This window comes from Carya illinoinensis, chromosome 5 (assembly GCF_018687715.1).
Source record: "Carya illinoinensis cultivar Pawnee chromosome 5, C.illinoinensisPawnee_v1, whole genome shotgun sequence".
Lineage (NCBI taxonomy): Eukaryota > Viridiplantae > Streptophyta > Magnoliopsida > Fagales > Juglandaceae > Carya > Carya illinoinensis.
The window spans coordinates 10,852,226-10,866,599 of NC_056756.1; the positions used below are offsets into that span (position 1 = coordinate 10,852,226).

Genomic DNA, 14,374 nt, shown 5'->3' on the forward strand with positions numbered 1-14,374 from the left:
CGACAATAGCGAGAAAAATAACCATCATCGTTCTCCAATCGTAAAAATGAATTTTGAAATATTTCTGCAACTTCTAGCATGAGATAAGTGGAGTTCCATCTGGTGGGAATATCAAAGCACACCAATTTTGAATAACTGATTTTCTCATTCTCTATACACTTTTTGAAATTTTCCATTATTGCAAGAGATGATCTAACACACTTAACCGCATTGCGCACCATTATAATTGAATCATCACAATCTTTTAGTCTATCATTCACAATAAGGTTCATAATATGGGTACAACACCTTACGTGAATATACTTCCCTTCCAAAAAATGACCTTCAACAAATCTTTTTAAGTAATTGATGACAACATCATTTGAGGAAGTATTGCCAACTGTAACAGTAAAAATCTTCTCAATACTCCAATCATGTAGACATGACTCTACATGCCTTCCAATAGTGTTCCCTTTGTGATTAGGAATCAAACAAAAATTTATAATTTTTTTGTGCAATTTCCATTCATATTCAATAAAGTGTGCAGTAAGAGATATATAATTGAAGTTCTGATTGGACGTCCAAGTGTCAGTAGTTAAACTAACTTGCCCAACTGCCTTAAATACTTTCCTCAACTTCTCATTCTCTTTTTTAAATAGTTTAATACAATTTCTCGCTGCAGTAGTTTGAGATGGTACTTAGAATCTTGGTTCCAGTGATTTATATACTTCCTAAATCCTTGTCCTTCCATCACCTTAAACGGAGTCTCATCACAAATTATCATCTCTGCAATTGTCATTCGTACATTTTTTGGATCAAACTTATGTGTAGTTTATTGATCCCTAGGTCTAATTCTATCAGGATTTTTTTTACAAACGCCAATATGATGCAGCATACTTGATGTACCATATTTTTTGGAGTGACAAGCGTAAGTCTTGTGGCAGTAATTACACCCCGCTTTTAGGTCACTTAATGAACATCCATCTATTTTTGTGAAGTGTTCTCACACTGCTGATGGGTCCTTACTTGCCTTCCTTTTGGGAGGAAGGATGGTGTTACTACTAGACAAGTTAATATTTGAAGCTAAGGCCCCGTTTGGTTACACAGATGACATGAAATGTTTTAAATAGTAATGAATAAAATATTATTATAATATAATTTTTTAATATTAATTTTGTATTTGGATTTGAAAAAATTAAATTGTTTATTATATTTTGTATGAGGATTTGAAAAAGTTGTAATAATGAGTTGAGACGATATTTTTGATTTTGTGTAACCAATCTGGGCCTAAAGGAGTAGTAATCTCATTGTCTCTTAAATTTGTAGGAGTGTCACTTTTGAAGGAATCCATGGTATGAACTGACATATAATAAAAGTATGAGAAAATAAGAATAACATACTGTTTTGAACAATGGAAATTCAATATTTTTCTAAATGCTAAAGAGAAACAGATGAAAAGACATAAAACAAACAAGAATGTAAAGTGGGTTGTAAATAATTGATTTGCTACTCTATTCAACCTTGTTAGATCACCTTTCAAGTATCCCCGACTCTCGAGCCATATATAGCAAGTGATAGGTAGGTATGTTTTGGTTGTTATGACAATTCAATTACTACTGTTCTGAAATGAATTCCCTAATCATCCCAATATACCTAATAATGATGGTATTCATGCCTTTTTCTACTCAGGATGTGATCTGTCAACTTCGATTGCTTTACTAGTTGTAACTTTTTGTAACATTTTTTTCCCCCTACCTCGCTAAATCCCCCCAAAACCAAAAAGACAAAAAGGGAAAAAGATACAAACACACTCGCATGTATGTACTTCTAATCTACTTGTGGTTATTCTCATAGTAATGATTGTTTTTATTTTTATTTTTTATAATAGCACTAAATGATGCACTCAAAGAAGAGATTCCGCAATTTAAAGTGTTGACTGACACATTCTCAGGTGATTATAGAATCTAAAGGAAGACACATTCTATACAATAATTTAAAAATTATCGGGTTTTTAGTTTTCAGAAGGGTGATCATTAATTTGCTACATGCCACATGCATATGCATAGTAGTCTGGTTCAAAATTTCTGAGTCAATTCTAAATTTGGATATTAGAGCTTAGACTTTCTTCTATCAATTTTTATTTGCTTTGCTTAAAACAAAAATGGTTCTTGAACAAAAGAAAAAATATTTCACTTTGTTATGTTTCATATCAATAGACCCAAGTTGTCATTCTTGGCAGAGTAGGCTGAAAATTACCCAGAGTGATAAGAATTGGACAAAACAAAGGACCAACCACTCAGACCCCATAATTTTTGTCAAATATTCAAATTCTTAGCTAACTTTCAATTCCAACTCAGATTGAATTTGCCTTTTTTACCCTTTTGTATCTAGACCCATGGTTAGCCAAAAGGTTCTACAGCTATTGATATTTATAGTCATCTCCATGAAGCATCAACTGACATTTGAATGAAGGCATGGAGCATGTTTGGGGGCTTGCCATCATCTTACAAATTTCCAATTTAACAGCGAATGCTTTAGTTTTAAGTTTTTAATTCTACATAAATCAGATTCTTAAAGAGAAATCAATCATGTCAAGAAAACTACAAATTCCCAAATTTAGCACAAAAAGCAATCTTCAAAGCCCACTCCAATGACTCCATTTCCATGGGTTCAATCCGATCATATAATCAAATAAAAAGATAGGTTCCATATAAAACCCACCACAATTCGACCCGTAGTCGAATCATCAACACAGTAAAACGTTCAGAAATCCCAAGTTCAAACCCCAGTGGCTCAATATTTCTTATCACCACCACAACTCACAGCCCACACCATCCGAATAGAAAAATACACACAACAGAAAAATACACTGTATTGGTACGGGTATGACCTTGTGAAAAAACTATGTGCTAATTTGAAGGGTTTTATGAATGGATTTAAAAGATTTCACATAAATTCATTTTATTCACATATTTAGCTGATCTTGGAGAAAATGAACATACCTCTGTCTTGGAGACCCACACCAAAGCTGATCTTGGAGCTGCAACTGAAGAGAGAGAGTGAGACAGATCCACGCCACTGTCTATGTCAGAGAGAGAGAGAGAGAGAGAGAGAGAGAGAGAGAGAGAGAGATGCTAGGGTTGAAGACAAAGAGAGTCGGGATGGGAGTCTATCATACGGATTGGTTCTTCTGATACAGTTTCGCCCGCAAAGTCATTTACATAACCCGCTTATAATTTTAATCCGACTTTATCGGGTGGATCTGATCGGGTCAATCGGATTATAAGGATATTTACACAACCCTAGTTAACGGGTTCCACTAATTTCCCCGCAGTTGCACTTTCAGTTTCAAGGTCTTGGGGTTGCATCACTCATCTCATTGATTTTGGGTGGTTGCTGTCAGTGCCACTAGAGAATTTTGCAATCATGTCTTTATAGAAATGGAGGCAAACTTTCTCTTCTCTAATGTGAACAACAAACTCTAATGTAGCTTCTGTATAAATATGTAGGTAAAGCCTCTTTTATTATTATTATTATTATTATTATTATGTAGAGCTTTAAACAGTGTAAGCTCATTGGAACTTTTCTTGGTAAAAGATGTATTTTTCCCATCATTAGGACTCAACATTTTATGATGGTAAGAACATAAGAATGGTAAAGAAACATGTCTATCATAAGAAAGCTGGGATTACATTATTGGGAACATATGTATGGCATTTTATTCAGATGACATCGAGGAAGAGAAGATTATCAAACAGCCCCATTATCACTAATAAAAAGAAAAAATAAACAAAAAGCAAATAAGCCCATTGTCAAACCCACAGCTGAAACCATTCAATAAAACGATATCACTCAAAGTTATTATGGAAAGAACATTTTCCAAAACCCAAAGCAGACTCAATATAAAACCACAGAAACAGGGGCTAGGAATGGGATCCACTCCTCTGCGTATGCAACTGATGTCAATGGCGAGGCGTTTTGAGGTCAGGAAGAGGAGGTTTATAGTAATGAGAAGGCTGTGGAGAATCAACGACACCTAGTATTGTGTATACGGTCTGTACTATTGTGAGCGCAAACAGGAAGATGGCAGCAATAAGGGAGATAATAGCCCATGGATTTCTGAAATAGGTATGAATGAGATTGGCCCGCCAGTTATTCCAGGGCTGCTTGCAGTACTCACTGACGTTTTTTTGCACTACATCGAGGCTACTTTCTGGCTCGAGCGTTATATCCTTAGAGAGAGAGTTGAATAGCTTGGCGACAGCTTTGTCACTTCCAATAGCATTCTGTATGATGCCGCTCGAATGCAGGAGGGCAACGTCCATCGCATTGTCGATGATGTTATCCATGATAAAGACATAGGAGGTAATCTCGTTGCCGGCCTCGACATGAAAACGCTCAAAGGCTATTAAGTTCAAGAACATCGACTCCGTGGCATCGTCCACGACGATGAGTGGAAGTTCAAGCACCCCGCCGTCGAAAGTGATGTCTTTGAGGCTCCCTTTTTTTTTTACCTTGAACTGGATTCCGGCTTCATTAAGCTCTGTTGCAGATCTTATGAACTCGTCACCACTTGGCTTGTCCTTTCCGAGTGGTCTCCCCCCTTGTTTTTTTTGGTTTCCCTTTGGCTGAAGCAGGATCTTCCTACAAACATCCAATACGTGCAGGCAGTTACCCATCTCTGAGTGATTGGTGTCGGGGAACCAAGACTTGCGTATGAGTTCATTGGCACGTTCTTTTTTCTGCTCAAGAGTCATGGTTTCTTTGTTAATTCAGGAACGTCGTCACATTAGCACTTACTAATGACCGTTCGACGATTTCATTTGAAGTCACACAAGTGTCGAGTAAAAGAGTGTTTTAATTAAAAAAAAAAAAACATAAAAATAGCATTAAGCAAATTCATAGTTACCAGTTTTAGATTTAACTTTAAATCTAAAAAATTGACGAAAGTTGGGAAAAAGTAGCAAGATTTTGTCACGTAGACAGAGAAGAGAGATTTCACCTTGTCTCCAGGCAGTAGTTCAAGAAGTAGTTCAAGAACCTGCATTGGGATCTGATTTTCAAGCATCAGCATGTCGCGCCTGATATGAGGCATGATATACAGTTTCCCGTGTTTGCTGAATATCGGATCCTTGGAATCATAGTCATTCACTTCATCTACACTGGCACGAAGGATTTCCAACATAAAGCATCCGTCGAGAGTCATCATTTTTAAGAATCCGGCTGTGTCGTCTGCCCATTTGGGATCGAGCGGCTCGTACGAGTCTTTCAAATCCTGCACGACCTTAGCTAAAGCTTTGAGGCACGATTCAACAGGTTTTTGACATCTCCTCAAGAAATGGAGCAATGCCCTGTGCTTATGCTCCTCCATCCGCTTTAAATGTGCCTCCCCATGATGGTAAGGACCGAAGGAGACTGTCTGCGGCCTGTAGGCATTTTTGTTTTGATCTTTAACGCATGCAGGCACTTCATAGATTGAATGCTTTTCCCACTGCTCCTTTGAAGTATCCTCCATTTTTTTAACTCCATCATTGACGTCTATGACCCATTTCGAATCTTCCATTACTGTCCAGAATGTCTGCAGTAATAACGGGAATGATGATAAAGACAAGCAGCTTCCCCTCTCCTGTTTTTGTATCACCTTTTGGTTTCATTTATACATCCTTGAGCATCAGAAACATGCAGATATCTATCTCAAGTATCCAAGTTTTCTTGGACGCTTTACTCATAAGGCAATTGATTGATTCTCACGTCATAATAAGCACCCATTATGGTATTCCTAAAGCGGAAAACGCTTGGGGCCAAGTGGAGAGACCTTTCTCATGCTGTACTTTGTGGATACAATATGCTGCATTTGCAAAATTCCTTTCTTGTAATGAGTGAAAGCTTTTGCCCTTAATCACATGCGAAGCTGTTTGTGATGTTCTACCCTTGTTTCTAGAATAACAATCTGCATATATTATATATACTCACACCTGAATAATTTGCTAATTTGGTAAGTAACAGTTGCATTAATACATGAAACACGAGCAATAGACAAAAGTTTCAAGATCTTCAACAAGAAGAGGAGAGGGAACCAAAAGAAAGGACATTTGCCTCATTTACACGATAGCTCAAGAACATTAACAATGTGGGCTCCAATTAATAATAAATACGAGAGGTAGGTTAACATCTTCCATTTCTGCACTTTTAAACCCTAGAAGAATGCCTTTTTCGTTTCTCCATACACACACACACATAATCTCTTAAAGGGTGCCTCGTCATGTTATGAAGTTCACCCAATCTCTATCCCTCAACGTGGCACTCTTCTCTCCCTTTTCTCTCTAGAGGGTAAAAGGGGGGTGAAGTTCTTTTCGAGGGGACCACTAATATTCTAACCGAATAGTGGTCAGCCGCGGTGTGGGTAGTGGATGAGAGAGGGGACAGCTAGTGACGAAAGGAGTGTGACGCGGTGGAGGCAGAGCAGTGTGGACAGAGAGAGATAGTGGCTAGGCTGCAGGTTACGACGGAAGGAGAGAGCAGCGGTGGAGACAGAGTTGTGTGGCAGAGGGAGTTAGTGTTCGGGCGGGAGAAAAGAGGGTATCGGTGGAAGTAGTGCCAAGAGATTGTCCGGAGAAGAACGATGAATGAACTGGAAGAAAATTGGAGGAGAATGCGGCTTACAGAGGAAGAAGGGCAAGGGATTGAGATTGAGGATGAGCTGCCCGAGGACCTGTTCGAAAAAGAAGAGAGAAGCCTGGTCGGAAGGGTCTGTATCGAGAGGAGCATAAGCCAAGAGGTGATTGAATCAACTCTAGCGAAAATCTGGAGGATCAGCAGGCGAGCCAAATTTCTGGAGGTATGCCCCAATACCTTTGTAATTACCTTTGCAAACCTAGCGGATAAAATACGGGTTTGGGAGGGTAGGCCGTGGTTGTTTGACAACCATCTGTTGGTAATGAAACTCTATGATGGTTTAAAGCCACCGCATAAAATGGATTTTAGCAAAGAAAAAATGTGGGTTCAGATGTACAACCTTCCGTTAGCTTGCATGAATGAGGGGAGGGGAAAACTGATAGGGGAGTCTATAGGTAGGGTGGAAGAAGTAGATGTGATGGGCGACGGCTGTGGTTGGGGTAGATGTTTAAGGGTTAGCATTGTAGTGGATTTGACAAAGCCTTTGGCAAGAGGGAGAACAATTTGTATTAAAGGGGAAAGGCTTTGGGTCTCCTTAAGATACGAGAAGCTACCGAGAATGTATTTTGAATGTGGATGTATTGATCATGGGAACCGGGGGTGTAAGGGTGAAACAGAGGGTCCCAATCAATATGGGGCTTGGTTGAGGGCGGGACAAAGAATCAAAAGATTTGAGAATGGGGGAGCGGGTTATTCTGAAGATACTAAAAAAGGAGGATGGGGAGAGCCTAATTCAGAAGGTTTAGAGGGCGGGGGAGTAAGCGGGGAGCAGGGAGGTGAGGTACAATCTGAATCGGGAGTGGGTAAGGAGGAGGGGGAGGTGGAAAAAAGAGGAGAAAGAATAGAAGAGGGAGTAATGGGAGATAAACAGTTGTGCAATATGGGAGGAGTTATGGGAGATAAACAGTTGTGCAATATGGGAGGAGTTATGGTAGAGGCAGAGGAGGGTTTTGAAGGATCGGGACGGGATGGTTTTAAGGGGAGGATAGAAACAAGTGAGAGAGAGGGTGATCGGGAAAGTGTGGGGCAAGTAGAGGAGGTAGAGGATACAATGGATGGGGAAATCTTAATTGGGGCTCAGAGGAGGGGATCATGGAAGAGGAGGGCAAGAAACAAAGGGGAAGATATTCTTATTTCCAGTTTTATAAAGGCCGGGAAGAGAAATAAGAGGGAGGAGGAGGGAAGGGGGGATGAAAAGGTGGGGTTGAAAAAACTGAAAAAAAACTTAGGGGAAGGATCAAAAACAGTTAATGAAGAAGTGGCGGGGCTGTGCAATCCCCATGAAAACTCTAAGCTGGAACTGTCGAGGGCTTGGGAACCCTCGAACAGTTCAAGACCTTTGTCATATGGCGAAGGAGAAGAGACCCAACATAGTCTTCTTGATGGAGACTAAGATAAATTCAGATAGATGTGGTAGAGTGAAGCGAAGACTTAAGTTTGATGGCTGTTTTACAGTTGAACCAGTTGGAAGAAAGGGGGGTTTAGCATTAATGTGGGACTGTGATACTAATGTAGAAGTGCTGAATTACTCATTAAGACATATCAGTGCATAGATTACAGTAGAGGAGGGGAAAAGGAAATGGTTACTTACTGGATTTTATGGTGAACCTGAGGCAAACAAAAGGGAAGAGGCATGGAGGTTGCTTACAAGTCTGAAACTAGAAGAAAATCTAGGATGGTGTGTAATAGGGGATTTCAATGAGATCCTTTCCCAAAGTGAAAAAATAGGAGGCTGTTTAAGACAAGAAAGGTTGATGGACAGCTTCAGGGGGGCCTTGGAAAGTGGAGGTCTATTTGATTTGGGTTGGAGGGGGGATAAGTATACTTGGAGTAACAAACATGAAGATAATACTTTCATTAAAGAAAGGTTGGATAGGGCTGTAGCTAATATTAAATGGTCAGAAATGTTCCAAGGTAATGAAGTGGAAGTTTTAGTTGCAAGGAGCTCTGACCACAAACCCATAATGCTGAGTACAAAACAGGTTGATAAAAGGGGGTGGAAAGGGAGTAGACAGTTTAGATATGAAGCTAGTTGGGCGCTTGAAAAAGAGTGTGAAGTTGTCTTAAAGAGAGCATGGCAAAACTTAAGACAAAACAGAATGAGTATGGAAGGAGTGCAAAGGTTAATGGAAGGTAGTAGAGGAGCTCTAAGCAGGTGGAGTAGACACTTAGAAGTAGAAAGAGGTAAAGAATTGGGAGAAAAAACTGAAATGTTAAAAAGACTACAAGCTGAAGAGAATGGGTACAATGCAGGTCAGATCAAAAAGCTTCAAAAGGAGATAGGAGTTTTACTTGATAAGGAAGATTTGAAATGGAGACAAAGGGCGAAGAGGAACTGGTATCAGTATGGGGATAGGAACACAAAGTTCTTTCACGCGTGTGCAAGTCAGAGAAGAAAAAAGAACCAGATCACACAAGTGATAGATGATCAAAATAATTCCTTCACAAAACCTGATGAAGTAGAAGGTGCCTTTAGGGCCCATTTTGAAAATATCTTTACATCCAGCCAGCCACACACAGCAGATATTGAGGACTGCTTGAGGGACCTCGAACCAAGAGTGACAAGTGGGATGAATGAGAAGTTGACTAGGCCTTATACCAGAACAGAAGTTGAATTGGCAATAAATCAGATGGCTCCCTATAAATCTCCAGGCTCGGATGGATTCGAGCATGCTTTTATCAAAACCATTGGAGGACCGTAGGAGATGAGGTGAGCTCAGCAGTGCTGTCCTACCTGAATGGTAATGACTTTAACCCGGCTGTTAATTTTACTCACATAGCTCTTATTCCCAAATTAAAGAATCCTAAGTACACAAATGAATACAGACCAATCAGCTTGTGTAATGTCCTTTATAAAATCATTTCAAAGATGCTGGCCAATAGGTTAAAGAATGTTTTAAATGATATTATATCACCCAACCAAAGTGCTTTCATGTCTGGGAGATTGATATCTGACAACATTATGGTAGCATATGAAGTAATGCACTCCATGAAAGTTAGGAAAAAAGGAGCACAGGGAAGTATGGCTATAAAGATAGATATGTCTAAAGCCTATGACAGAATAGAATGGATTTTCCTAGAAAAAATCATGGGGAAAATGGGCTTCTGTAGTAAATGGATTGAAAAAATTATGTTGTGTGTAACTACGGTGTCATATTTTGTCCTATTAAATGCCAAGCCAGGAGAAAGATTTGTTCCAGCAAGGGGTCTAAGACAAGGCGACCCTCTGTCGCCTTATCTGTTCATTTTGTGTGCAGAGGGATTAAGCTCCATGCTTAATAACTCAGATCACAAGGGAGAAACAAGGGGGGTGGCTGTGGCAAGAGGAGGTACAAGGATAAATCATCTACTGTTTGCGGACGATTGCATGTTGTTTGGAAGGGCCAAACTGGACAAATGGTTGAAAATTCAAAGAATTCTAAGCAGATATGAAAAGGCTTCTGGTCAGTTTCTGAATAGAGATAAGATAGCAATATTCTTCAGTTCCAACACCAAAACAGAAGACAAAAGGGATGTACTAGCAGCAGGGGGAGCAACTGTGAGGGGCAACTTTGAAAGGTATCTTGGTCTACCTACCATGGTAGGTAGATCAAAATACAACACCTTTAAGTGCATCAAGGAGAGAATGTGGCAAAGAATCAACAATTGGAAAAATGGCTATTTGTCTGGTGCCGGGAAGGAAATAATGATAAAAACAGTGTTACAAGCAATCCCAACATATACAATGAGTGTTTTCAAGCTTCCTAAGAACCTTTGTCAGGAGCTGAACAGCATGTTTGCAAAGTTTTGGTGGGGAAATAATCAAAAAAGAAGCTGTATGCAGCGGAGAAGTTGGGAAAAAATGGGAAAACAGAAAGGGAATGGAGGTTTAGGATTCAGAGACTTGGAGTGCTTTAACATGGCCTTGTTAGCCAAACAAGGCTGGAGATTTATAACGAATCCTAAGAGTTTGGTGACAGTGATATTCAAGGAAGAATACTTTAAAACAAGTAGTTTTCTGGAGTCTAAGTTGGGAACCAAACCATCATTAATTTGGAGGAGTGTGAGGGGTGCAATGGGACTGTTGACAGCAGGGTTGAAGTGGAGAGTGGGAAATGGGCACAGTATCAACATATGGGGGCACAAATGGTTGTCCAAACCTGTCTCATACCAAGTGCAATCCCCAATAAGAATATTGGAAGCAAATGCAAAGGTTAAAGAACTCATCAACCTCCAAACCCACGGATGGAATGTAGATCTAATCAAAAGTATCTTCTCACAAGAAGAGGTGGAGCAGATTTGCAACATCCCGTTGAGTGGGGTGAATGTAGAGGATAAGCTGATTTGGGGCCCATCAGAGAATGGGTCATTCTCAGTTAAAAGTGCTTATCTGGTGGAGGTAAATAGGAAGAAGGCAGCCATAGGTGAAACATTAGAGAGAAGCAAGCATGATGGCAGATGGAAGAGTATATGGGACCTTAATGTACCAGGGAAAGTTAAAACTTTTATGTCGAAAGCAGGCAACGAGTTGTTAGCCACAAGATGGAACCTTTTCAAGAGGAAAATTCTGGATGATCCAATATGCCCCATATGTCAATCAGAAAATGAGACAGTCATGCATCTCCTTTGGAAGTGTCCGGCAGCCAATGATGTATGGTCAAAAATGACAAGTCCTCTGCAGAAGTGGCAAGTAGCAGAAGATGACCTCCTAAGTTTGTGGGGTAGGATGAAAGAAAAACTTACAGGAACTGAGTTGGAGTTGACAGCAGCAATTATGAGGGCCCTATGGCTGAGGAGAAACGAGTCAGTTTTTGAAAATAAGTTTAGAAACCCCACGGGGGTGATTAGATCTTCAATGGAAACACTGCAGGAGTATCAAGCTGCAAACCAGTTGCTAAAGAGAAGTAATAGTACAGTCTCGGGTGCAAGGAAGGGTTAGAACTGGGAGGTGCCAAGGGAGAATTATGTCAAAACTAACTGGGATGCAGCAGTCGATTTGAAAAATAAGAAAGTTGGTTTTGGGATAATTATTAGAGATGAAAATGGGGAAGTTCTAGCAGCAGCATGTGCACAGAGGGAGTTTTTTCATCAACCAGCAACAGCCGAAAGTCTAGCATTAAGGAGGGCAGTAGAGTTTGTACAGACCTGAATTTTACAAAAGTAATACTGGAGGGAGATGCTAAACTGATTATAGATGCAGTTAATAGAGAAGAGGAAGACATGTCTAGTTACGGGAACATCATACAAGAGATAAAGGTATACCTTAGAAATAGAAATGAGTGGAAGGTGAGATTTGTAAAGAGAGAAAAGAATACAGTGGCTCATATACTAGCTAGGGCAGCTTTACAATTAGAATACGAGAGAATATGGATTGAGGAAGATCCAGACATTGTAAAGAGTGATCTGTTGAAAGACAAACTTTGTAATGGATGATTCTTTCAAATGAATACATGAGGTTTATTTCAAAAAAAAAAAAAAAAAGTTCACCCAATCTCCTAGATCAACTTCTCCATTTTATCCCTTACTTTTCAAGGTGCTTTGCGTGCAGTAGCAAGGGGAACGACTGGCTTGTTTGGAAATATCTCTCGTCTTAAAATTTTTATCTCATCTCATTTTATCTTATTTTCAAATATAATTCAAATACAAAATTTTTAAACTAATCATTACAAAATTTTCAAATTAATTATCAAAATTTTTTCAAACTTTCAAATAAAAATAAAAAACAATTCAACATTTTCAAATTTTCAAATAAAAATAATATTATAAAACTGTATTCTAACAATATTTTAATTGTATAATATTTTTTATTCAACGTTTTCTCTCTCTTTTAAAAAATTCTAAAAAATACTCGACTTAAATTATCTCACTACTATTTATAAACTATCTTACTATTATTTACAAAATTTTCATCACGTCTCACTCCCCAAACTAGTCATTTATATAAACACATTTTCCACTTTCAAAAAGATTATGCAATGCTTGTTCACTCCACGAAACTAATCGATAACCATAAACATATACCTCACACTAAGGGTGTACAAGAACCGACCAAACCGGTCGTGAACCGATCAGACCGAAGGTCGGAGTACGGAACTGGCAAAGAAGTACCGGTCGGCGGGTGAGAAGAATTGAAGCAAAACCGACATCGGCGATTCGGCGTCGGTTTGGACCTATGGAAAACCACTGAACCGACTGATCCGATTTATTTATATTTTTTTTTCAAATATATGTATATAAAACGGCGCCATTTCAAATAAGTAAAACGGCATCGTTTAAGACATTAATGTTTTTAAAAAAATATAATAGAACGGCGTTGTCACCGTTTCAAAATGAGTTAATAACCCTCCACCCCTCTTCTTCTTCCTCACGCCCGTTCTTCCCTCTACAACCTCGTTCTTCATCCATGGCAGACGATGGCATGAGTCTTCATCCTTCTTCCTCAGCTCTTCCTCCTTCATAGAAAATGTCGACGGTAGACTGACCACCACGCCAATGCTAATCGAGATCAATATGATCGGTTTTCTCTCCCCAAACTCTCGGTTTCGGCCAGTTTAATAGGAACATGAAAGAGGTCGATGGTGTCTCGATTTGGCGCCGAAACCGACGCCGAACCCATCAGTGTATAGCCCTACCTCACACGCATCCTACTTTTCTTTCAATTAATTAATCTTTTTATTTTAATATGCAATTAATTGATTCTCACTCCATAGCTCGGCCCATTTGTACTTAAAAGTTTTTCTGCAATTTCACCTGTCCCAAATATCTTTTATAATTAAATATATAAATAAATAATGTTGAGCTCAGTATTTAATACTATCAACACACATATTATATCTTTACTTAGAGCAGATGATTGTAGGATGACCATCTCACCAAACATTATATATATATATATATGAAAAAAAAAAAAAAAAAAGACATTGCAATATTTCTTTTCTTTTTTTCAATTTCATTTTTGAATTGCTGGTGCTGGCCCATACAGGCATACGCTGAGACGACTGTCTCCTCGTTAGTCCCGGTTCGCTCTTTTTGTGGCCTAGGGCTCCGGAAGGACCCGACCACGTGGCCACCCACAATTTCGGGCCTTTGGAGTTGGACTGGAACACCAAGCCCAGAAATGGAGCAAGGCCCTCAATATATTTGTAGTATTCGATCAAATCTCTTGTGGATTAAATTTTGTTACAATAACGGTCTAAACCTGTTAAATAAGATTAAATCGAATTATCTTAAGGAGTAGAATTTTTACAAGGTCGGATATTTACTCGTCTTACAGCCCGCGTCCAGCTCACGTCATTTTATTGTTTAAACTTTTACGTCACTTAGGAGATTACTTGAGTCTTCTAGATAATTCTGCGCTTCAAAATCAAGAGATCTAGATGATTTTTCTAAGAAAATATAGAGAGATGAGTTTTTCTTAAACTTTTCTACACACAAATAAATGTATGTATTCCCTATTTAAAAGAGTTTTCACACTTAAAAATTAATTAACTTACCTGAAAATAAAGAAGTTAAATAACCTCTCTAAAGTTGTGATAGTGGTAAGGAGTTAACAAATTAACTCCTCCACCTATATGAAGTAGTGGACACAACTTGATCCTGTGATTTGCCAATTACCAACAAAACCTATATCAAATAATACTATATACTGATATGCAGAGAAGAATTGAACCCTTCCTCGTGTAGGGATGAAAAGACAGATTTCTCGTTCCCCGTCAAAGTCTGTGAGCTGCCGGCTTTATCA

The 14,374-nt window shown here is 39.0% G+C and overlaps 1 protein-coding gene across 1 annotated transcript; it reads right to left on the reverse strand.

Annotated features, from left to right (window-relative positions):
- Nucleotides 1–3,631: 3,631 nt before the first annotated feature.
- On the reverse strand, nt 3,632–5,630 carry LOC122309777 (UPF0481 protein At3g47200-like). The gene is made up of 2 exons (XM_043123429.1): nt 4,982–5,630; nt 3,632–4,721 (listed from the first exon to the last, which is right to left on the reverse strand). Exons 1-2 carry the CDS (start codon nt 5,540–5,542, stop codon nt 3,942–3,944), a joined length of 1,341 nt encoding a protein of 446 aa, XP_042979363.1. The 5' UTR covers nt 5,543–5,630; the 3' UTR covers nt 3,632–3,941.
- Between the last annotated feature and the right edge of the window lie 8,744 nt (nt 5,631–14,374).

What these genes read in the sequence shown, in the direction of transcription:
- LOC122309777 (XM_043123429.1), bottom strand. Translation starts at nt 5,542, where the DNA reads ATGGAAGATTCGAAATGGGTCATAGACGTCAATGATGGAGTTAAAAAA. An exon ending in AACTACTGCCTGGAGACAAG is followed by an intron (nt 4,722 to 4,981) that starts GTGAAATCTCTC and finishes ACTCTTGAGCAG; the next exon opens with AAAAAAGAACGTGCCAATGA.